The sequence below is a fragment of the Stegostoma tigrinum genome, chromosome 24 (genome assembly GCF_030684315.1).
Source record: "Stegostoma tigrinum isolate sSteTig4 chromosome 24, sSteTig4.hap1, whole genome shotgun sequence".
Lineage (NCBI taxonomy): Eukaryota > Metazoa > Chordata > Chondrichthyes > Orectolobiformes > Stegostomatidae > Stegostoma > Stegostoma tigrinum.
Genome location: NC_081377.1, coordinates 33,288,382 through 33,313,777, shown reverse-complemented (window position 1 = coordinate 33,313,777; position 25,396 = coordinate 33,288,382). Strand labels below are relative to the sequence as shown.

Here is a 25,396-nt window from a genome sequence, read left to right as displayed (position 1 = left end):
TGTCCATTGAATTCAGCTGTCAAATTAGACTTTGAAATTCCACGTCAGTTTCTGAAGGCCCTGCTTCCTTCTGTGATGTCCTATTTAATGAATATTCATAGGGCTAACATGTTCCAAACAAAATTGCCTACTCAAAGTGACACTTGATCCATCCTGCTTGATTTTCAGTTAAATATATTTAGATGCCCTAGAAATCAGATTTCTGATTTTGAATTCCACTTTAAGGCCACTTATGACAATGTTTTGAAATTCACTGCTCTCACCTCTTAATCATACATGCCATCATAGAGTTTCTTGCTTACAAAGCCAAGATCATTTTCAAAATTTTTTATCCTTCCTGTGTGAATCTACTTGTAGCTTGCTCTGAGTTTTTCTTTTAAACCTCATGTCACTGGCCTTGTTTTAGCATTCAAAGTCCAATGGGAGGCACATTTTCTGTAAATATCCACTTTTATGATAGGGCTGGTTGTTCCTTCTGCACATCCCAAATTCTCACCATCTTTGCAGTTCTTGTTGTTCGGCACCTTTTACTAACTTATTTCTTGTTCGTTCACAGCCATCAAGGTTTCCTGATTACACGGCTTCTGCCCTGATGGCTGTCGGAGTTGTAATGCATTTCTTGACATTGTTAACTTTTTTTAAATTCACTTGTGGGATGTGGGAATCACTAGGTGGCCAGCATATTTTATTGTCTATCAGGACAGTGAGTGATTTGGAGGGGAACTGGCAGGTGGTGCTCATCCCATGTATCTGCTGCCATTATTCTTACAGATTGAAGTTGCTGGGGGTTTGGAAGGTGTTGTTTAAGAATCTTTGGTGAATTTCTGCAGTGTACCTTGTAGAAAGTAACAGCAGTCTAGTGTGGAGCAACATTGGTGGTGGAGGGAGTGGATATGCTGCCTATCAAGCAAACTGCTTTGTCCTGGATAGTGTCTAGCTAGAGTGTTGTTAGAGCTGCATCCATCCAAGAGTATTTCATCATACTCCTGACTTGCACCTTGTAGATGGTGGAAATGTTTTGGGGAGGTTGTAAGTTACTCACTGCTAATTCCTAACCTCTTACCTGCTCTTGGAGCCACTATGTTCATGTGGTAAGTCCAACTGAGTTACTAGTTAATGGCAATCCCAAAGATATTGATAGTAGGGAATTCAGTGATTGTAACGCCATTGAACGTCAAGGGCAGTGGTTAGATTGTTTCTTACTGGTGATGGTCATAGCCCGGAATTTTTGTTGTGCAACTGTTACTTGCCACTTGTCAGCCCAAGACTGGATAATGTCCAGATCATGTTGTATTTAAGATGGATTGCTTCAGTAGCCGAGTTGTCACAAATGGTGAACAGTGCACAATCATTAGCAAACATCCCCTGCTTCTGACCTTATGACGGAGGGAAGGTCATTGATGAAGCAGCTGAAGACGGTTAAAACACAGGACATTACCCTAAAGAACAAGATATCTTCCTATGTGCCAGGCTGGACTCCAACCAGCAGAGCATTTGTATCCTGTACCAATTGATTCCAGTTTTTCTAGAACTCATTGATGTTAAGGGCTGTCACTCTTATCCCACCTCTGAAATCCAGCTCTTTTATCTATGTTTTAACGAAGGCTGTAGTGAAGCCAAGAGCTGTGTGGCCCTGGCAGAACCCAAACAGGGTATCAGTGAGCAGATTATTGCTGAGCAGGTGCTGCTTGATAGCATTATTGATGACACCTTACATCACTTCACCAATGATGGAGACTAGACTGATGGGGTGGTAACTGGCCAGATTAGATTTGTCCTGCTTTGTGTCCTCAGGACATATCTGGGCAATTTTCCACATTGTCAGGTAGATGCCAATATTCTAACTGTACTGGAGGAGCTTGGCTAGAAGAGCAGCGAGTTCTAAGCACAAGTCTTCAGTCCTGTTATTGAATGGAGCAGCCCACAGTCTATGCAGTATCCAGAGCCTCCAACAATTTCTTGGTATCAAGTAGAGCACATTACTGGATAGGTGCAGCTCCAACACACTCACTCTGGGGTGCAGCTCCAACACACATAAGCTTGACACCATCCAGGGAAAAATTGAGGATACTGTACTTAAATGCACACAGTGTATGAAACAATGTAACACAGAATGAAATTGGCAGGTATGTTATTGTAGGTATCACAGAGACGTGACTGCAAGGGGATCAGGGTTGGAAACTAAATATCCAAGAATATGCATCCTATCAAAAGGAAGGGTAGGGGAGAGTTGCCTTGTTAGTAAGACATAAAATTAAATCAACAGTAAGAAGTGATATAGAGTCAGAAGGTGTTGAATCAAAGTGGGGTAAAGTTGAGGATTCACAAAGGACAAAGAGCATAATGGAAGTTACTTACAGGTAACCCAGTGGTAAAAATGATATGGGGAAGAAAAGTAAAGTAATCAGGAGATCGAAAAGTCATGTAAGAAAGACACTATTAAAGTAATCATGGGGGATTTCAATGTGTTTGTGGACTGAGAAAAACAGGTTGGTAGCAGACCAAAGTTTGTGTCACATATAAGCAGGGTGGTTAAAAATGGCTTGTCTTCATTCTCAATTCTTTGAATCTCGAAGTTGGGAAGTCATATTGAGGTTCTACAGGACATTCTTAAGGCCTATTCTGGAATACTGTGTCCTGTTCTGGTTGTCCAGTTATAGGAATTATTAAGCTGGAGAGGGTTCAGAAGAGATTTACCAGGATATTGCTGGGTATAGAAGGTTTGAGTTATTAAGAAAGATTGGATAGGCTGGAATTCTTTTCCACTGGAGCATAGGAAGTTGAGATGTGACCTGATAGAAGTTTTTAAAATAATGAGGGGTATGATAGAGTTAGTGGTAGTTGTCTTTTCCCTCAGATGGGGGATTTCAAGACTAGGCCACACCTTTTTAAGCTGAGAGGAGACAGATTTAAAGAAGGCATGGGGGCAAATCTTTTACAGAGGGTTCTTCGCACATGAAATGAACTTCCTGAGGAAGTGGGAGATGTGGGTACAATTACAATGTTTAAGAGGCATTTGGAATAAGTACATGAATAGGAAAGGTTTGGGCCAGGAGCAGGCAGGTAGGACTAGTTTAGTTTGGGATTATGTTAGGCATGGACTGGTTGGACCGAAGGGTCTGTTTCTGTGCTGTATGACTCTACAAAAGGAATTCATGGAATGTCTATGAGATGGGTTTTTTTTTTACAGCAGCTTGTCATTCAGCCCATTTGGGAACAGGTAATTCTGGATTTGGTGATGTGTAATGAGGCAGGCTTGATTAGGGAGCTTAAGATGACCACAATATGATAGGATTCACTCTGCAGTTTGAAAGGAAGGCTCAAAGAGTCCTAGAAAAACTGGAACCAGATGTAATGGTATTACAACTGAATAAAGGTAACTACAAAAAATGAGGGAGGAGCTGGCTACAGCAGATTGGAACAGAGCAACAATGGCAGGTGTTTCTCAAGGTAATTCAGGAGGCACAGTAGAAATTCAAACCCTGGGAAGACAACAGATACTAAGGATAGATGAAGCAATCGTGGCTGACAAGGAAAGGACAGCAAATAGCAAAAGAAAAATGTGGAAACCATCATGATGTTTGGTGAGAAGCCAGAGAGTTGGGAAGCCTTTGAAACCCAGCAGAGGGTAACCAAAAAAAAAAGCAATAAAGGGACAGAAGATGAAATAAGCGGGTAAGCTAACTAGTAACATAAAAGATTGCAAGGGATTTTATTTCAGTTATATAAAAAGGTGAGAAACAGGCAAGAGTGGACATTGGACCACTGAAAATGAGACAAGAGAAGCAGTAATGGGGAACAAAGAAACGGCATGGGGGACTGAACAGGTACTTTGTATCAGTTTTCAGTGGGAGACACAGCCACATACCAAAACTTCAGGAAAGTCAGGGGACATAAGTGAGGATATTAGCCATCACTAAGGACAAGGTGCTAGGATAGGTGAAAAGTCTAAAGGTGAATAAATCACCCAAACCGGGTGGACTACATCCCAGAGTTCTGAAGGAAATGGCTGACGTGGTTGTACAGGCATTGGTGGTGATTTTTCAGAAATCACTTGGGTCTGGGAGGATCCCAGCAACTGGAAAATGGCTAATCTAATAACCCTGTTTAAGGAGGGAAAGAGGTAGAAGACAGGAAACTATAAACCAATTAAGATTTTAGAAATTAAGTGGTCTCTAGTGAGCAGCCAGTGATGAGTGGAGTTCCACAGGGGTCAGTGTTGGGACCACAGCTATTCACGCTAAACACTAACAATCTGAATAAAGGAACTGAGGGCATTATTGCTAAGTTTTCAGATGGTGCAGAGGTAGGTGGAAGGACAGCTAATGTTGAAGAAGTGGGGATCCTGCAGAAGGACTTGGCCACGTGAAGGCAGTGGGTAACATGGCAGACGGAATGCCTTGTAGGAAAGTGCAAGTCTGTGCACTTTTGTAGAAAGCAAAACAGAAGCAGAGACTATTTTCTAAACAGAGAAAAGCTGCATAAATCTGAAGCACAAAAGGGATGTAGGGGTCCTAGTCCAAGATCCTCTTAAAGTTAACATGTAGGTTCTGTTGGCAGTTTGGAAGGCAAATGTAATGTTAGCATTCATTTCAAGAGTCTGCAGTACTATAGCAAGAGATGTACCACTGACGCTGTGTAAGGATCTGGTCAGACTACATCTGTAATATTGTGAGCAGTTTTGGGCCGTGTATTTAAGTACGGATGAGCAGAGATTGGAGGGAGTCCAGAAAAGTTCACAAGAATCATCCCAGGAATGAGGGATTTTTCATATGAGGAGCAGTTAAGGACTCAATGGAGTTTTGAAGGATGAAGGGTGGGTCTCATTGAAACTTACAGAATACTGAGGCCTGGATAGAGCGGACATGCAAAAGTTGTTTCTACTAATAGAAGAAACTAGGAGCCAAGGATACAGCCTCAGAACGAAGGGACAATCCTTTACAACTGAGATAAGGAGGAATTTCTTCAGCGAGTGGGTGTATAATCTATAGAATTTGTCATCAGAGGGCTGTGGAGAACAAGTCATTGACTGTATTTAATACAACATTAGATACTTCCTTGATTAGTAAGGGGATCAAGGCTTACAGGGAGAAGGCAGAGAATGCGGCTGAGAAATATTTTGGCCATGATGGAATGGCAGAGTAGACTCGACAGGCCAAACGGCCTATTCTGTTTCTATATCTTATGGTTTTAAATCTCTTCTGATCCACAACACCTGCAATGAGTACTAACTAGTAACAAAGTTCAAGGACAACTTATTTGTTTTCACATTCCATGCCTCCGTTTTTAAGTAACTCATATGCTTATCTCAACATAGCAGCTTTAAACTTTTATGTATATAGACATTAAAGGTCTCTCCCATACTTCTCAAAATCATGATCAGAGATAATCATGCCAGCTTTCACATTATTTTTCCATTTCAGTTCTTCCAAAGCACATCACATCTTTCTTTGAACTTTATCTGCCTACCTCCATCCATTGCACTGTTCTGCATTTGTCATCCTGACATCTACGACATATCCACCACTAACTACTGCCTTGCAATATTTCAGATCTTCTGTCAACTACATAATACAGAGCCCTACACCAGAGTTTTGGTTGTTTATAAACATTGAAGAATTAATGGACCCAAAACTGAACCTTGGGGACACCACTGCAAACCACTCCCATTCTAAAGAACATCCAAACAATTGGCCCTATTAATGGGCCAATTTCATGTGTATACCACTACTTTCCTGTTAACTCCATAATTCACACCTCCACAAGCTTCCTGTGCGGTATTGTGTCATTTACATTCCTAAAGTTCATATAACTACACTACCCTGATCAAACTTCTCCAAATAACACACATCTCCAAATATATCTGTATATGTTTCAAAAGCGTATTATTGAATCTACTTCTATCACACTTTCAAATCATAACTCACTGGGTAAAAATATTAATCTTTATTGCACTGTGGGGTTTTTTTGCTATCTTCTTTACTCTGGTGTTGAATCTCCGGTCAGTGGAAACAATTTCTCCTTAACTACTTTTATCTAAAGTCCTACACCACTGCTACTATAGGGAGACGAATGTTGAGGAATATCTATTTCTGAGCACCAAATAAGTATGAGCAATAGAATCATAATGGCACAATTGGAGACCACTTTGCCCATCAAGCCCGTGCAAGCTCTATGTTACACAGTCTCATTTCTCCACTCTGTCAGCCCTGCAAGTTTATTTCCCTGAACTGCCTATTTAATTTCTTTTTGAAATCATTGATCGTCTCCACTTTCATCACTGATGTGAGAATTCACAGTCCCTATGGCAGAGGATTCCAAAGATTCACAACCCATGTAATTACTTCAATGCTACATGGCTGAAACCCTTTCAAGACTATGCAATTTGGCTCTAGATTCTCCAGCTGGGGAAACTGACTTTTAGCAAATAATCTGCCAGGCACTCTAAAAATGTTACACTTTGCAATGAGATCACAACTCAATATTCTGAAATTCAAAAATATTTAGACCCATTCTACTCAATCTTGCTTTCATGTTCAACTCTTTCATCTCAATATGAATCTAGTTGACGACATATTACTGACAGTGATAATAGAACAAATGGTCTTTTGCAGTGACATTTTGTGACTCAGTTCAAACTGTGATACTTTCTGAAAATTATTTGTATTAAAATAACAATGCTGTGCTTGTGATTCAGCTGATCATGATTGATGTTACACTCACACTGCCACTTATAAATTATTGAAAATGAACGAAAAATAAATAAATAGGTGACATGCACTGAAATAAAATAAAACTGCACAAAAGGGTCACTCAAAATCGAAAAGGCAAAATTCAATGGGCAAACATTTTCCCGATACACCAGTAAGCACTCAAAAGATTACAGAAGGCAAGAACTTTCAAAAGTTGATTGGGGCAGATGTTCACAGGTAAAGGGGCGGTTGGGAAATGGGAAGCCTTTAAAAATGAGATAATCAGAGTCCAGAAACAGTACATTTCTGTTAGGGTGAAGGGCAAGGCTAGGTGGTGTAGGAAATGCTGGTGATTAGAGAAATTGAGGTTTTGGTCAAGAAAAAGAAGGAAGCACGTGTTAGGTAGAGACAGCAGGGATCGAGTGAACCCCTAGAAGAGTATCAAGGCAATAGGAGTATACTACAGAGGGAAGTCAGGAGAGCAAAATGGGAACATAAGACAGCTTTGGCAAATAGGGTTAAGGAGAATCCAGAGGGATTCTACAAATACATTCAGGACAAAATAGTAACAAGGTCTGACGTAACAAGACGCCAACTTACAGTCCAACTGGTTTATTTGAAATCACCAGCTTTCAAAGCACTGCTCCTTCATCAGGTGAAATGAAAAGAAGCACTCAGGCACAGAATGGATAGGCAGAGAAATCAAAAGATTATTCAAATGGTGTGAGTGGAGTGTCGATAGACCAAATAAAACAAGTCTGTGCAGATGATCAAAAGTGTCAGACAATGTAAGTAGTGTCAACAGCAGAACAGCAAGTGAAGCGATGATCTGTGATCTGATTAATTGAGGCAGAGAAATAATTTCAAAAAATTAAAAATAAAATGGTGCTGGAGACAAACCAAATGGCTGAAATAACATGCTGGTATAAGAGTCCTAGGCTCAACATGTATGCTCAAGCTGTCAGGAGATGCATTAACGCCAGATTCATCAGCCATGCTCACAAGATAGTACAGAACATACACAATGCAACACCAGGCGTGCTCTCAAGACCAATCATAACACTGGCTCCTCCTTTGGTTTGATGGCATTGTTGTACGGAATAGAACGGACGACTACAAAGAAACATACTGACAACTGAACAACCAGGAACACTACAGATGACTACCTGCTGATCCGACCAACAAACACAACTACCAACTCAACAGCCTGAGCAAGACCTTTGATACAGACCTTCAGAGAATTCTATGCACCCTCATCCCATGCACTTCTTGCATAGGAGACTTCTTCTGCCTTCCGAAGATACACAAAACCAACACACCTGGATGTCCCATCATAACATACTCTGTTGAGAGCATCTTCAAACCCATTGTACAAGGAACCTCCAGCTTCTGTTGCAGCACTATAGACTTCTTAGAGAGACTCAGCACCAGCAGACCAGTCGGACCAGGAACACTATTCGTCACAATGGACGTTTCTGCACTCTACACCAACATACCTCATGACAACAACACTGCTGCAACAGCCTCAGTACTCAACACCGACAACTACCAATTTCCAGAAGCCATCCTACAACTCATCGGCTTCATCCTCAACCACAATATCTTCATGTTCGACAACCAGCTCTTCATCCAGACACACAACAGTTCAGGGGACCAAATTTGCACCCCAATATGCCAACATTTTCCATTCACAAATTCAGGCAAAATATCTTTGCTGCACAGGATGTTGCTACACACCAGATATATTGACATTTTCTTCCTTTGGACTCACAGTGAAGAATCACTGAAATGACTACACAACGATATCAACAGTTTTCAAGCCATCAGACTTAGCATGGACTACTCTTCAGGATCAGTCCTATTCTTGGACAGGCACCTCAGTACCTCATTCTATGGCAAGTCTGCTACACTTTTCTAGCTTCCACCCTAAACATGTTAAAGAAGTCATCTCCAATGGACAAGCCCTGCAGATATACAGGATCTGCTTGTACGAGGAGAAACACGACGGACACCTACAGGCGCAGAATGACACCTCATAACAATGGAATACAATGCTTAACTCATTGATCACCAGTTCCAGTGGTGCCACAGCAAAAAAACTGCAACGTCTTCAGAAGACAGATACAGGATATGACCAATAAAGTACCCTTCATCGTACAGTACTTCCCTGGACCGGAGAAACTACGTCATGTTCTTTGCGACTTTCAACATGTCATCAATGATGACAAACATCTCACCAAGATCATCCCTACACATCCACTTCTCCAAATGTCCTCCAAAGGCAGCCTTCGAGATACATAACGCAGATTTGCTGAGCAGAAACTGTTAGCTAACTTGCGGATCCACGGCCTCGACCATGATCTTGGGCTCATGTTGCGCTACACACGATACTGTTCTGTATTTGTAAATTCTTCCTTTTTGCCCTGATAACCATCACTTGTTATGATTTATCTTAATTAGTCTGTGCAGTTTTTGATTACTTGTTACTTTGGTAGACCCTTGGCAAGCAACTCTTGTACTTTGTCATGTTATTCCAGCCATTTGGTTCGTCTCCAGCACCATTTTATTTTTTAAAAAATGTCTTGTGATTATCTCTCTGCCTCAATTAATAGGCAGATAGGTCATCCCTTCACTGTTATTCAGCCTGTGAACACTCGACTCATACCACGCGTACGATCTTTTGATCTCTGTCTATAAATTCTGTGCCTGTGTGCTTCTCTTCATTTTACCTAACGAAAGAGCAGTGCTCAAAGTTTGCAATTTTCAATAAACCTGTTGGACTATAAGCTGGTGTCTTGTGACTTCTGACCTTGTCCATCCCAATCCAACACTGGTGCCTCCACATCGAGAGTAACAAGGGACAGAGTAGGGCCCCCGATAGATCACCAAGGCTGCCTTTGTGTGGAAGTGCAGGCAATGTGGGAGATGCTAACAAGTATTTTGCATCAGTGTTTACTGTGAAGGAGGATAGGGAAGATACAGAACTTAGTGAAAAAAATTGCAACAACCTAAAATTATCCATATTACAGAGGTGGTGGTGCTGGACATCTTAAAACACAAAGGTGGATAAATCCCCAGGACCTGATCAGATGTACCCTAGAACTCTGTGGGAAACTAGGAAAGTGAGTGCCGGGACCTTGCTGAGACATTTGCATCATCAAAAGCCACAGGTGAGGTGTCAGAAGTCTGGAGGTTTGTTAATCTGGTACCGTTATTTTAAAAAAAGGTGGTAAGGAAAAGCCAGGGAACTGCAGGACAGTGAGCAAGTTGTTGGAGGGGATACTGAGGGACAGGGTTGACATGTTTGGAAACACAATGACTGATTAGGGATAGTCGACATCACTTTGAGTACGGGAAATCACGTCTCTCAAACTTGATTGAGTTTTTTGAAGTAACGAAGAGGATTGAAGGCAGGGCATGATCTATATGGACTTCAGAAGGGTGTCTGACAAGGTTCCTCGTGTTAGGCTGTTTAGCAAGGTTAGAGCACATTAAATGCAGACAGCCAGCCATTTAGATACAGAACTGGCTCAAAGGTAAAGACAGAAAGTGATTGTGCAGGGTTGCTTTTCAGAAGTATGCCACAAAAGTCAGTGCTAGGTCCACTGATTTTCGTCATTTGTTTAAATGATTTGGATTTGAGCATAGGAGGTACGGTTAATAGGTTTGCAGATGATAAAAAGGGGTGGAGCAGACAGTCACAAAAATCATCTGAGTACAACTGGACCTTGATCAGATGGATCAGTGGAATGAGGAGAGGCAGATGGAGTTTATTTAAATAAATGAGGGGTGCTGCATTTTGGAAAGGCAAATCAGGGCAGGGCCTACACACTTAGTCTCAGGAGAGTTGCCGAACAAAGAGAACTTGGAATGCAGGTTCATAGTTCCTTGAAAGTGGAGTCCCAGGTAGACAGGATAAGTGAAGGAGGCTTTTGGTATTCTTGCCTTTATTGGGTAGCTCATGGGGTAAAGAAGTTGGGATGGCATGTTGCGTACGTACAGGGCATTGGTTAGGCCACTTTCGGGACACTGCATGCAATTCTGATCTCTCTGCTATCAGGAGGATGTTGTTAAACTTTAAAGAGTTCAGAAAAAATTTACAAGGATGTTGCCAGGGTTGAAGGAGTTTGAGCCACATGGAGGGACTGAATAGGCTGGAGCTATTTTCCCTGAAGCAGAGGCTGAGGGGTGGCCTTATTGAGGTTTATAAAATCACGAGTGGCATGGATAAGGTGAACAGACAAGGCCTTTTCCCCATGGTGGGGGAGTCCAGAAGTAAAGGGTATTGTTTTAAGGTGAGAGGGGAAATAATTAAAAAGGGACCTAAGGGGAATATTTTTTACGCAGAGGGTGATGCATGTGTGGAATGAGTTGCCAGAAAAAGTGGAGGAGGCTGGTACAATTACATCATTTAAAAAGGTATCTGGATGGGAACATGAATACGAAATATTCAGGAGTTTGGTCATTTGCTGAAAGATGGGACCAGACTAATTTGGGATATCTGGTCAGCATGGCTGATTTGGACCAAAGGGTTTGTTTCCAAGCTGTACAGCTCTATGATTCTAAATGGTGTAAACAACTATTTCTGCCAGTTCCCAGTATCTGATGTTGAAAAACTGAAATTGAAAACACTTTTGAAAAGTCTAGCATGGAAGTTCTGATAAAACATTTCGTATAAAATATTAACCAATCTTTAAGCCCATGATTAATGTGCAATGCACATTTTTTACCCTAAACAAGAATCAGATATCATATTCCCTTTCGTGACATGGGGCGGCATGGAGGGTCAGTAGTTAGCACTACTGCCACACAACTCCAGGGCCCCAGGTTCTATTCCAGCCTCAGGTGACTATCTGTGTGGAGTCTGCACATTCTCCTCATGTCTGTTTATCCCCCCTTCCCTTTCCTCCCACTGTCCGAAGATGTGCAGGTGGAATGGCCATGCTAAATTTCCCCATAATGTCCAGCCTAGGTGGATTAGTCATGGGAATATAGTGGGTTACAGGGATAGGTAGGTTAGTTGATCTGGGTGGGATGCTTTTCAGAGTGTCAGTGTGGACTCAATGGGCTGAATGGCCTGCTTCCACACTGTAGGGATTCTATGAAGATACGTAAGCTCTTCATTCATAATTCACTAACTGACATATTTCCAATAATGGGCTAACCTTATTTTAACACTGAACCCATGAGGCAACTATAAAAGAACAGTGAAGTGAAACACAAGTGAATTTTTTAAAAAGCAGTATATATAATAATTACATGACTATCAAAATAATGCCACAAGTTGTATTTTTCAAAAATTACTACAGTCCTGAAACACCAACAGCAGCCTAATTAATATAATTTATTTTTTAACAAAAATAATATTTTTAAGCTAAAGTATAAATTCTCTGCTGTGATCATATTCCTTATCTACGCAATTGAGAAAAAAAAATGCATAACCTCAAACATGTACACTATTCCTGGAAGCGACCTGAACCTGTCCCTTTGATTAAGCTTGGACACTGATCTAAACAAAGCTGTGTGTTAGGATCAGAGCGGATCTGGGACTCAGGAAACACTAATTTGTTGGGAGAAATATCACATGGTTTATTAAAGTCTAGAGCAGTTTAAAGACAGACTTGGCAGTTGCAGATTTGACGTGATTTCTTGTTTGGATAATATGCGGGGTGAACTTTGTTGGGGCTTCCTTATCCATATTTCTCATGACCCCACTAAATAGATTTATATATACAAGTTTACATTTTAACAATGCTGGAACAGCAGGCTGATGGCACTATTTGGGACAAGAGGGAAGTACATATTTCCTTAAACAATAGATTAAGGATTGATAAATAAATTTAGGAAGGAGTGGGAAAGAGACAGAGTTCAAGGGGGTGAATTCAATCCAAATCAGGTGAGAACAGGAAATAAAGAATTGGAAAATAAGATTGGTTTTAAAAAGTGAGAGGAAAAGGAAGAGATAGTAAGAACTGCCGGTGCTGGAGTCAAAGATGATACAGTGTGGAGCTAGAGGAACACAGCAGGCCAGGCAGCAGAGGAGCAGGAAAGCTGACGTTTCAGGTCAGGACCCTTCTTCATTTTCCTCAACCAGAAACGTCAGCTTTCCTGTTATTCTGACACTGCCTGGTCTGCCATGTGCCTCCAGCTCCACACTGCGTTATAGAGGAAACTGAGCCTAAAAAGGTGAGACTCAAAATTTTTAATTGTTCACTTTGAGTGAAAACTTAGCTAGCAGTTATTAGCAATTATCATGCCATTAATATACTTAAACTATTAATTTCTGGACACTCTTCCATGATGCATTTCATTTGCTACTAATATGTAATTGCAGAAACTTCATGGAAGTCACAAGTACTTTTCATAAAAGATGAAGCAACAATTTTGTAATGCTAATGGCAGTGGCACAAATTGATCAAGAACTTAAGTTTTCAAATTCATGTGTATCTCTTCCCAGTCAAAAAATTCTAGTTAATACCTTATGCCATTCTCAAATTCTAGGCCATTGACAGGTTAAAGGATAGGTCAGCTAGCACTAGAAATGTTGTGTCATCTTTTTGATGTTATTAAAATGGTGTTTAAAGAAATGAAGTGACAGGAAAGCTAAAACCTTACTTCCTTGCAGTCATACCACCTAGTCTGGAGCTGATACAAAGGAATGCTTAGGCATATGAAATTTAGAAGTGTGTCCCCAACCAATCCCTTTAAAATCCAGAAGGCATCAGTGAGAATGGTAGAAAACAAGAGAAGAAAAAGTTCCAACATTTTCCTGAAGTGCATTCCTACCTCAACACTCCATGCATTCAGAAGTTCAACCACTATGATCAAACAATATGAATTGGCCCTTCCTAATGGATTATTCTTTTTGTACTTGCAATGATGTTTCCAGCTGAAGCATTCAAAAAGGATAGGCATTGATTTTTGAGAAATGAGTGAGTTACAACTGCTTGATGACAAATGAATGCAATGTATGGCAGAATTATAGCACAAGCAAGTTTAACTGTCAATGATAGTCATCAATTTTCCATTATAAGACCTGATGATTTTAACATAATCCTGGCAAGCCTAAACATTCTAACCTCTGCGGACCTGAGGTAATCCTAAACTCTAATGCCCATTTCCTGATAAACACCAAAACTTATTTATGCATCACTCCTGTGCTTGTCAATCTACACTGATTCTCAATTAAAATGAACCTTCAATTTTTAAATTGTCATCCTTGTTTTCAAATTCCTTCAAGGCTTTATCCTTCTTCAGCTGTAATCTCTTCCAAGCCATGTCTGAAACGCACTTCGAGCTACTTAATAGGACAACAGACCATGGTGTTGGAGGTAGTATATTCGCACAGGGCAGTGGCTAACTTGAGGAAGACAAAGTTAGGATAAGGAGAGTATTTTCAGAATGGCAACCTCTAACTAATGAAGACACAATTATCCACAACATGTATTGATGACTTGGATGAGGCAAGTGAATATACAATAGACAGGATTGTAGAGTACATACAAATAGATAGGAAGGAAGTGGTGAGAATGACAAATAATCTGCAGAGGGATACAGACAGGTTAAACAAGTGGGGGAAAAAAATTTGACAGATGGAATATAATTTGGTGAAATGTGAGGTTAAGCACGTTGGCAGGAAGTGAAGAAGGGCTGAACATCACTTAAATGGAGAAAGACTGCTGAAAGATTTGGAAAAAGGAGGATCTGGGATTCCTCAACTTGGAATCTCAAAAAGCTAGCATCCAAGTTCAGCAGGTAATAGGGAAGGCAAAAGGAATATTGGTCTTCAGTTCAAAAGAGAATGGAATAGGCAGGTTACCCTGGAACTGTAGAAAACATTGGTTAATCCACAGTTAGAGTATTATGTGCAGTTCTGGAATCCACATTATAGGAGAGATGAAAGCACTGGAGAGGCTGCAGAAAAGATTTACCTGATGTTTCCTTGGCTGGAGAGTTTCAGTTATGAAGAGAAATTGGACAGACTGGAGTTGTTTTCCTTTGAGCAGAGGATACAGAGGGGGAAACATGATTGAGATAAGCAAAATTATGAGAGGCACAGACAAGGTAGACAGGAGGAAACTTTTCCCCTTGATAAAGGGATCAATGGCCAGGGGACATAAACTCAAGCTAAGGGACAGAAGGTTTAGAGGTGGTGGGGGAAAAAGCTGTTCATCCAGAGGGTGATGGAAATCTGGAACTTACTCTTATCAGTGTGCTACAGACAAAAATTTCAATATATTCAAGAATTTAGATGTACACTTGTGATACCAAGACATACAAGGCTGTGGGCCAAGTGCTGGAAATTAGGATGAGAATAGTTAGGTGGTAACTTTTAATCAGTATGGATGCAATAGGCCATAAAGTGTGTGCTATAGATCTCTATGCCTTTATAATTTAACATCTTGCTAAATCTAAACAAAGGCACCGGTCGTAGTACACCGGAATACTGATAGATCCCTCATCTAAGGGAAGATGTACTAGCATTGGAGGCAATCCAGAAAAAGTTCACTAGGCTGACACTACATATGAAGGATAGAGATAAGGTGTGGAGCTGGATGAACACAGCAGGTCAAGCAACATCTCAGGAGCACAAAAGCTGACGTTTCGGGCCTAGACCCTTCATCAGAGAGGGGGATGGGGAGAGGGAACTGGAATAAATAGGGAGAGATGGAGGGCGGACCGAAGATGGAGAGAAAGCAAGATAGATAGATAGAGAGGAGAGTATAGGTGGGGAGGTAGGGAGGGGATAGGTCAGTCCAGGGAAGATGGACAGGTCAAGGAGGTGGGATGAGGTGGTGGGTAGGAAATGGAGGTGCGGCTTGAGGTGGGAGGAAGGGATGGGTGAGAGGAAGAACAGATTAGGGAAGCAGAGACAGGCTGGGCTGGTTTTGGGATGCAGTAGGGGAAGGGGAGATTTTGAAGCTTGTGAAGTCCACATTGATACCATTGGGCTGCAGGGTTCCCAAACGGAATAGGAGTTGCTGTTCCTGCAACCTTCAGGTGGCATCATTGTGGCACTGCAGGAGGCCTTTGATGGACATGTTGTCTGAGGAATGGGAGGGGGAGTTGAAATGGTTCGCGACTGGGAAGTGCAGTTGTTTGTTGCGAACCGAGCGGAGGTGTTCTGCAAAGCGGTCCCCAAGCCTCCGCTTGGTTTCCCCAATGTAGAGGAAGCCACACCGGGTGCAATGGATACAATATAACACATTGGCAGATGTGCAGGTGAACATCTGCTTGATATGCAAGGTCATCTTGGGGCCTGGGATGGGGGCAAGTGTAGCACTTCCTACGGTTGCAGGGGAAGGTGGTGTCGGGTGTGGTGGGGTTGGAGGGGAGTGTGGAGCGGACAAGGGATCACGGAGAGAGTGGTCTTTCTGGAAGCAGACAAGGGTGGGGATGGAAAAATGTCTTGGGTGGTGGGTTCGGATTGTAGATGGCGGAAGTGTCAGAGGCTGATACATTGTATAATATATGAAGGGTCTGCTTTATGAGGAGAGGTTTAGTAGAATGGGCCAGTATGCATTGCAATTTAAAAGAATGGTACATGAACTTTTGAAACATAAGATTCTTAGGGTACTCGGCAGGGTAGGCGTTGAAAGGTCAATTCTCCTTGTGTGAGAGTCTAACAGTTGAAGGCATAACTTATAATAATGGGTCATAGATTTACATCAGAGAGGAAGAGGATTTTTTTCCCTCTCAAAAGGCAGTGAATCTGCGAAATTCTTTACCACGAAAGGCTGCTGAGGCTGAATCACAAAGTATACTCAAGACTGACATAAGGGCAGATTTTCAATCAATAAAGAAATCAATGGTTATTGGGAAAAGGTCAGAAAATGGAATTAAGGATTATCAGATCCGCTACAAACTCACTGAATGGCAGAGCAAACTTAAATGGGATGAGTGGCCTACTTGTGTTCCTCATGGTCTAACTTTAGATGCCTGTATTCCACTAATTCAAGCCTTCTGAGCATTCTCAATTTTTTCTACTTCCACAAATGACATCCATGTCTTTGTTTCTCTCAGCTCTGAGCTCTAAAAGGATCTTCCCCTTACTTTGTTCCTTTATACCACATTTTAAGATCTAAAAACACTCTGACCAAACTATTGGTCATTTGTCCTAAAACGTCCTTGTGTAGCTAAGTTCCGCATGTTGTTTTATAATGCCTCTGTGAAGAGTCTCGAGATGTTTTATTACAGGTGCCATATAAATACAAGTGTTTTGTGTATCGTTATGGCCTTCACATTTCTTCATAGCCGAACAAGACAGCTGACTCACCAATTTAAAAATTCAGTTGTACTGAACATGTTCATTACTAGCCAAAGAATTTCATCATCTCTTTGGTGCCCAGAACTTCTTGATAGAATGAAGATCTAGTGTTTGTACTTTTAAAATCACAGGCACTTAAAGAAACATTTTACAAATGGCATACAAATAGTCTTGAGTTAAAAGACAGTAATAAATACGGAGATAGGAGGAACTACTGATGCTGGAGAATCTGAGACAGCAAGGTGTAGAGCTGGATGAACACAGCAGGCCAAGTAGCATCAGAGGATCAGGAACGCTGACGTTTCGGGCCTAGACTCTTCTTCAGAAATAAATATGTGTTGCAATGTGTCAACATAGCTTGCACACAGTCATGTTTATACAAACAAAGTCTAATCTAGTTAGACCCACTTCTGTAATTTCCAATTATCCCTGTAATAGTGTTGTTCAACTATTTATCCAACTTCCCTTGAAAACTACTCCTAAATCTGCTGACACTACCCTATTAGGCAGTTTATTTCAATCCCTTTCCACTCATGTAAAACTATTTCCCGCATTTTGCCTCATCTTTTTGAAAATCACCATAAATCTGTGCCCCTGGTTATCAATCCTTCATCCATTTGAAACAGTTCGTCTATTGCATTCAACTGCAGACACACAGCTGCTCATTAGGGAAGCAAAATCCATTTGTATTGACGAATGTGGCTGTGTTCAGATGAGGGCCAGACAAGACAATGTGTGTTCACTCAATGCCATCCCACATTTGCAACCTGATACTCACCCTTGTTGCTTGCCTCTGACAATAGGGAATAGACTAATAAAACTATATCATAGAATCCCTAAAGCGAAGCATGCCATTCAGCCTGTCAGGTCCACACTGCCTCTGAAGAGCATCCCACCCAGACCCATCCCTTACCCTATTCTTGCATTTCCCATTCTAGACACTATGAGCAATTTAGCATAGCCAATCCATCTAACCCGCGCATCTTTGTGATTGCATGTACAATGAGAAACACGGGTAGTGTCATTCCTTCAAGTGCAGTACTGTAAATAAGAAGTATTGTTTACATTTCCAGGGGAGTGTTTTTAAGACATTTAGCTGCCCAAGGTTAAGACAGGTCAATGCCTGCAAAGTGGCATTTCAAAATGGTAACACTGGGTTCAAATCAGTGCTGCAAACTGATTTGCATTTTTTTTGCCGCACTGCTGTGAACTTTCCATTGAAAACGTACATATGTGCCTCAGACCGCACTTTTATGTTTTAGTCAGCTATAGAACACCTAAAAATGTGTGCTAAACTACCTAACATAAGCTCTCGGTCTTTTGCATTAGAAATTAAATATACATCACGTTTGTCCTCTCAGGCAAAACATTCCCGAATCCTTTTCAAAACAGAAAATGGGACCTCTGTTTCCTTACATCCATATCTCATACTTCAGTGACTGACAACAACAAAATACCTCAATTCATCTCACTGCTGTTTCTGGAACTTTGTTGAGCATAAACCGGTCACCATATTTCATTGAATCAGAATCCATGCAGTGTGGAATGAGGCCATTCAGCCCATCAAGTTTGCAGCAACCCTTAAACAGCATCCAACCCCAACCAGCCGTCCATGCTATCCCATAACCCCGCACTTACCATTGTCAATTTACCTTACCTTCACATCTTTGGACTGTGGGAGGAACCTACAGCAACCAGCAGAAACACATGCAGACACGGAGAATATGCAAACTCCATGCAACAGTCACCCATGCCTGGAATTAAACTGGGTCCCTGGCACTGTGAGACAGCAGTATTAACCACTGCGCCACCATGCTGCCTTCACGTCTTTACTGAAACTCCACTTAAAAAGTTCTCCACTGACTAATTCATATGCGTAAGAATTAGGAGTACAAACAGACAATCCAGCCCTTCCAGCCTGTCCCACCATTTAATATAGTCATGGCTGGTCTCATCTCAACTCAACTCCATTTTCTTGCTCACTCTCCTTAACCCTTTAACGCATGACTAATTAAAATCTGTCTATCTCCTCAAATTTATGTAGTGTTCTGGTGTGTACTGCTCTCTGGAACAGTGAATTCCAAAAATTCATGACCCTTTCAAAAAAAATTACTCATCTGTGTTTTACAATCTGCCACCCTTTCACCTAAAAGGCATGACACCTCATTCTAGATTGCCCCACAAAGAGAAACATTTGGTCTACGTTTATTTTGTCAATCTCCTTTAGGATCTTGTATTTCTGAACTTGATCTGCTCTCATCTTTCTAAACTCTCATGAGTCTAGGCCTATACTGCACAATCTCTCCCCAAAGTGAGCCTTTCATCTTTGGAATTAAATCGGTGAACCTTCTCTAAACAGCTTACAATGCAATTACATCCTTCCTCAAAAGGAACCAAACTGTATGCAGGACTCAATGTACCTTTCCCTTGATACCTAATTTAATGTTATAAATTATTCTAATGATTATTTTACTAGGTTTATAATAAGTAGTAGTCCCGGCAGATTTTCAATGCAACATCTCAAATTCTGCACAAACTTCCCAAATTTACTTAAATCCACATTTACCAACATAATGAGCGATAAAGATCCTTGGTAATTATTCATAAAAAAACAAAATGCAGGTCTATGATATCACAATCCATACTTTTTGCTCATTCAACACATCTGAAAAATAGATTATTCAATTCCTTGCTGTAAGTGACATCTTGTTGTTAAAGCTGTTTGTGCACATTTGCTTACTTACCAGCAGCTCAAATCACTGCAAAGGATAAGGTGATATAGAACATAGAGAACATAGAACATAGAACAGTACAGCACAGAACAGGCCCTTCAGCCCACAATGTTGTGCCGACCATTGATCCTCATGGATGCACCCTCAAATTTCTGTGACCATATGCATGTCCAGCAGTCTCTTAAATGACCCCAATGACCTTGCTTCCACAACTGCTGCTGGCAACGCATTCCATGCTCTCACAACTCTCTGCGTAAAGAACCTGCCTCTGACATCCCCTCTATACTTTCCACCAACCAGCTTAAAACTATGACCCCTCGTGCTAGCCATTTCTGCCCTGGGAAATAGTCTCTGGCTATCGACTCTATCTATGCCTCTCATTATCTTGTATACCTCAATTAGGTCCCCTCTCCTCCTCCTTTTCTCCAATGAAAAGAGACCGAGCTCAGTCAACCTCTCTTCATAAGATAAGCCCTCCAGTCCAGGCAGCATCCTGGTAAACCTCCTCTGAACCCTCTCCAAAGCATCCACATCTTTCCTATAATAGGGCGCCCAGAACTGGACGCAGTATTCCAAGTGCGGTCTAACCAAAGTTTTATAGAGCTGCAACAAGATCACACGACTCTTAAACTCAATCCCCCTGTTAATGAAAGCCAAAACACCATATGCTTTCTTAACAACCCTGTCCACTTGGGTGGCCATTTTAAGGGATCTATGTATCTGCACACCAAGATCCCTCTGTTCCTCCACGCTGCCAAGAATCCTATCCTTAATCCTGTACTCAGCTTTCAAATTCGACCTTCCAAAATGCATCACCTCGCATTTATCCAGGTTGAACTCCATCTGCCACCTCTCAGCCCATCTCTGCATCCTGTCAATGTCCCGCTGCAGCCTACAACAGCCCTCTACACTGTCAACGACACCTCCGACCTTTGTGTCGTCTGCAAACTTGCTGACCCATCCTTCAATTCCCTCGTCCAAGTCATTAATAAAAATTACAAACAGTAGAGGCCCAAGGACAGAGCCCTGTGGAACCCCACTCACCACTGACTTCCAGGCAGAATATTTTCCTTCTACTACCACACGCTGTCTTCTGTTGGCCAGCCAATTCTGTATCCAAGCAGCTAAGTTCCCCTGTATCCCATTCCTCCTGACCTTCTGAATGAGCCTTCCATGGGGAACCTTATCAAATGCCTTACTGAAGTCCATATACACCACATCCACAGCTCGACCCTCATCAACCTTACTAGTCACATCCTCAAAAAACTTGATAAGGTTTGTAAGGCATGACCTACCCCTCACAAAGCCGTGTTGACTGTATTTGATCAAGCCATGCTCTTCCAGATGGTCATAAATCTTATCCCTCAGAAAAATGATATATACATGAATTTTTTTTTACTTGCTCACTGACATAGCATGGAATTCCAGTTGTTTAAAATACTGGAAGTAACTTTCTATGTTTATATGGTGAGAATGAAGTTCCATGCCACAACCTATTCTAGCAGCTCAATGGGACAGAAACTGTTTTCACTAGTTTTTCACCCAAAATCAATTTAACAATAATTTTTGTACTTGTTTCCCTTCCCTGCAAGCTGTCTAACAACTTGCGAGTGACTTGCAAATTATAATGCTCCAATTATCATGACAGCCAGTGACACCTGTTTCTTGCTTTATCCTTGCAAGTGCTAAAGTCGAGTTAGACTGAAAATTATAACATTGCTTCCAGAATCATCTGGAGACAGAGATTAAAGAGGAATCTGAAGGGCGCAGAGTTGCAACATCAATTTTTTGTAGAGATTATTTTGGCATTCTGCCTACACACACCTGGATTTGCTTCTGTGTTTCTGAGAACGTGAGACCACTGGGAAATTCTCACCCTTCACACTCACTGAGTTACAGCTTCTCACAATCAGGAATGGTATTAAATTTGGTATTACTTTTATGTGCCATTTTCATGGAAAACAAATAGGAGCTGTACAGGATAGAGCAAAACCGTGTCAGGTAGCACTTAATGCATAATGGACCTCCCTAGATATTTTACTTCTTCACAGAATGTATAAATGCAATCATACAAAGAGCCTTACCAAAGAGATACTGTTATAAAGACTGTCCTTTAAATTGGCTATTACTATGAGGGGCCACAATCACAGTCATGTCCGTACTTTTTGTCATTGGTGATTGCAGTGTTGACTGCACTTAATTCTTATGACACAAGATCATTTAAGCAGCAACAAGTCAATTTCTGTCAATGTTGAACAGGTGTCCATTACAGGAGAAATAGGGAATTGAAACAATTTGGCAGAGAACAATAGAATGTCACAGCACAGAAAGGGAGCACTCAGTCCATTCCAATGTCAGCCCTGTGAAAAAGCTAACTAATTCCAACCCTTAGTTTTTCCTCATAACCATGCAAATTACTCAATTCCTCTTTGAATGTTATTATTGAATCTGTTAGCATCCCTTCCAGGCTGTGCATTCTGGATCACACTTTACTGCATGTTTCCTCCTTATGTTGCCTCTAGCTCTTTTGCTAATTACTTTCATCCCATGTTCTGTTATTGTTATTGACATTTCTGGAAACAACTTCTCCTTATTTACTCCATCAAAATTCTTCACGATTTGAATCAAATCTGCCTGGAAACTTCTGTGTCACAAGAAGAATAATTCTTGCTCACTTAGTCTCTCCATATAACTCAACATTGCATCCCTGGTAACATACACATTGCATTGTAGGAAGCATTTTGTTAGATCAATTGTGGCCCAGTTGAGTCAGAAAATTGCAAGTTTAAGGTCTATTACATTATTTTTGAAGTGGAGTGACTGTTGTAGTCAAAATAAACCAAAGACCGTTGGATGCTGGAAATCTGAAACAAGAACAAAGTAGGTCTGGCTGCATCTGTGGGCAGAAAACAGTAAACGTTTTGAGTCCTGTGACCCTTCTTCAGAACTTGAATTACTAAAACTGTTTTCTCTCTACAGATGCTGCCAGACTGGAATTTCTCCAGCAATCTCTTTTTGCTTGCTTCAAAAGTACTTGACTGGCTGTGAAGTGCTTTGAGACATCCTGAAGTCGTCTACCACATGACAAAAATTGACTTTTTTTCAGTAAAATGCACTGCCTAGGATTAATATATTCCAACAGGGTATAAGTTCAGTAGGTTTAACAATTTCAGGACACCAGTTAGTTCAATAGATAATTAATACAAATTGAGAATTACTTCAATGATACAGTGTCTAATCCAGTTCAGGATGAGGTAGTTTTGGAATCTATCGTCTCTTTATGCTCCCATGGTAAAATCAAGACATAAACCACAGTTCAACAGCCCTCAAATAATTGTGGATGTTACCTGGAGAAGCATGACTTCTTTGCTTTTGGAGCCTGTCTCCTTGCTGTGCCCAAGTAAAATCATGGCATAAATCATGGTTCGGCAACCCTCAAATAATTGAAGATACTACCTGGAGAAGAAGCATAATTTCCTTGCTTTTGTAATCTATACCTCGATTTGTAAAGCCTTTTTAAACAGCCAAAAATTTGAGAATAGTCACTCAAGATCTCTGTCCTTATACCTTTTCTAAACGATACTATTTAGTTTGTACTGTATTGTATCAGAGCAGCAGTGATATTGGACACCTTAATGACATTTCTGATATTCTTAAGTTTTGAGAACAACTGCCAATATTACACTCACTGAACATGCAGGTTGTGTGACAACATGCAGAAGATCCTACACGTACACGTTATGCTACAAATTATCATGGTGTTTCCAACCATCAGAGCCAACACCATCAGATTTTTCACTGATTAAGTCAGTCAGGAGATAGCTAGGAGTCTTAAAGCTGAATCCCTGCTCCCAAGGATGGTTTGAAAAGCGGCAGGTTGCTATCTTAAATCCACAACCTTTATTAGAACTGTCATTAGTCGGGCAATTGCTTAGAAATTGCTGGAGTACCGATGCAGTACATCACATATTGTTGTGACCTATCGTGTCCTTCAAAATTTTGCTTTGCATAGAAGTTGCACTTGGGGCATTTTTTCAGAAAGCAACAGTAGCTGCTTCAAAGCAAAACTACATGGAGAAGAACATCATCACAACTTTCAATCAAAATAAAAGTTCATTCAGAAATACCAGCTGGGGGCACTGAAACTTACCTTCTCCAGAGTCTGAGATTTCCTAGTTATTAAAATAAATAGGCAGTAAACTTCTGAGTTGGTGAATGTAGAGGTGAAAACTCAAGTCTCTATCTTCAGGGTATTAGTGTGGAAAACATGTTTAGTAAATACTGTAGAATCAGAAACTGAATCACAAACTCAGCTATATTATCAGTCAATTTTGAAGACCTATGATTACCAGTTTGGCATAATTTACCTTCTCAGCAAACTTTGGATTGCCTGACACCTCACTCAGGTGCACGAACTCGAGGTGTAAGGTGCCAAGCTCTGCCAGAATACTACTTCCTCCTGAGGCCCAGCCCCAGTTTCGGCCAACTCCACTGCAAAACATACATAGGAAAGTTTCAATGTTGCTATTCAGGACAATCTTACAATCTAACTTATTCCAATACAAAACATTAGTAATGGGCATCCACCTGAAAAAAATCTATTACACCACAACATTAAGATTATTGAACAGAATATAAATCAATTAAAAACAAGTAAATATATTTTCAGTGGTGCCATTGATATTTCTACTTTGCTAGCAGGATTACAAACACCACAAGCAGCACTTGCATAGACAGCAACTGTATCAAGAATTAGAAAATGGGATATCGGAAAATGGGTCTGGGTAGGATGCTCCGAGGGTCAGTGTGGATTGTTGGGCCAAATGGCCTGTTTTCACACTGTAGGGATTCTATGATGCTCTGGTAGTCAGTCACTGATCAAATTCACAATGGGTTGCTAGTGAATTTTTAACATGATAACGATCAAAGCTTACACACAAAAGGAAAGATCTATTTTACTACATCGAAGAACTATTGCAAACAGTTTTTATGACAGATTTCAGAAATAAAAATTCACTCAATTAACCCTTAACAACCTTACAGATTCTCTAGCCTCAGAAAGGTCACTGTGTGTCTACTTTAAAGTTCCTTGTTCTGTTGGCATAGTTGTATCTGGTTACTGGAGCTTTGTTCTTACTGCATTCTGACTACTTTTGTATTTAATTGTTCATGAGATGTGGGCCAGGATTCATTGCCCATATCTATTTATACTTGAGAAGGAGGAACTGCTGTAGTCCTTCTAATATAAGGATACCCACAGTGCTATTCGGAATAAAGTTCCGAGAATTTGGTTCAGCAAAATTGGAAGAATGCCAACATAGTTCCAAGTCAGGATAGTGTGTGACATACAACATGACTTGCAGGTAGTTTTGTTCCTGCGTATCTGCGGCTCTTGTCCTTCCAGGTAGTAGAGTTTGTGGGTTTGGAAGGCGCGGTCAAGACAGCTTGGTGAATTGCTGCAGTGCATCTTCTACTGATACACATCTGTGTATCCATAGTGAAGGAAGTTAATATAGAAGATGGTGGATAGGCTATCAATCAAATGGACTGCTTTGACCTAAATAGTGTCAAGCTTCTTAAGTGTTGTTGGAGGAGCACCAGAATATTCGATCAAACTCCTAACCTGTGCTTTGTGAACGGACTGGCACTGGGGACACAACAGGTGAGTTTTCCACGGTTTTAAAAAAACATCAAATTTAAGGAAA

General features: G+C 40.9%; 1 protein-coding gene across 1 annotated transcript in view; it reads right to left on the bottom strand.

Moving 5' to 3' along the window:
- Positions 1-25,396, bottom strand: part of LOC125464956 (mannosyl-oligosaccharide 1,2-alpha-mannosidase IA-like) — a 137,789-nt gene that overhangs the window by 57,196 nt on the left and 55,197 nt on the right. Inside the window, exon 6 of the mRNA XM_048557924.2 lies at positions 24,059-24,182. Coding sequence (XP_048413881.1) covers positions 24,059-24,182 — 124 coding nt within the window. The remainder of the gene's footprint in view (positions 1-24,058; positions 24,183-25,396) is intronic.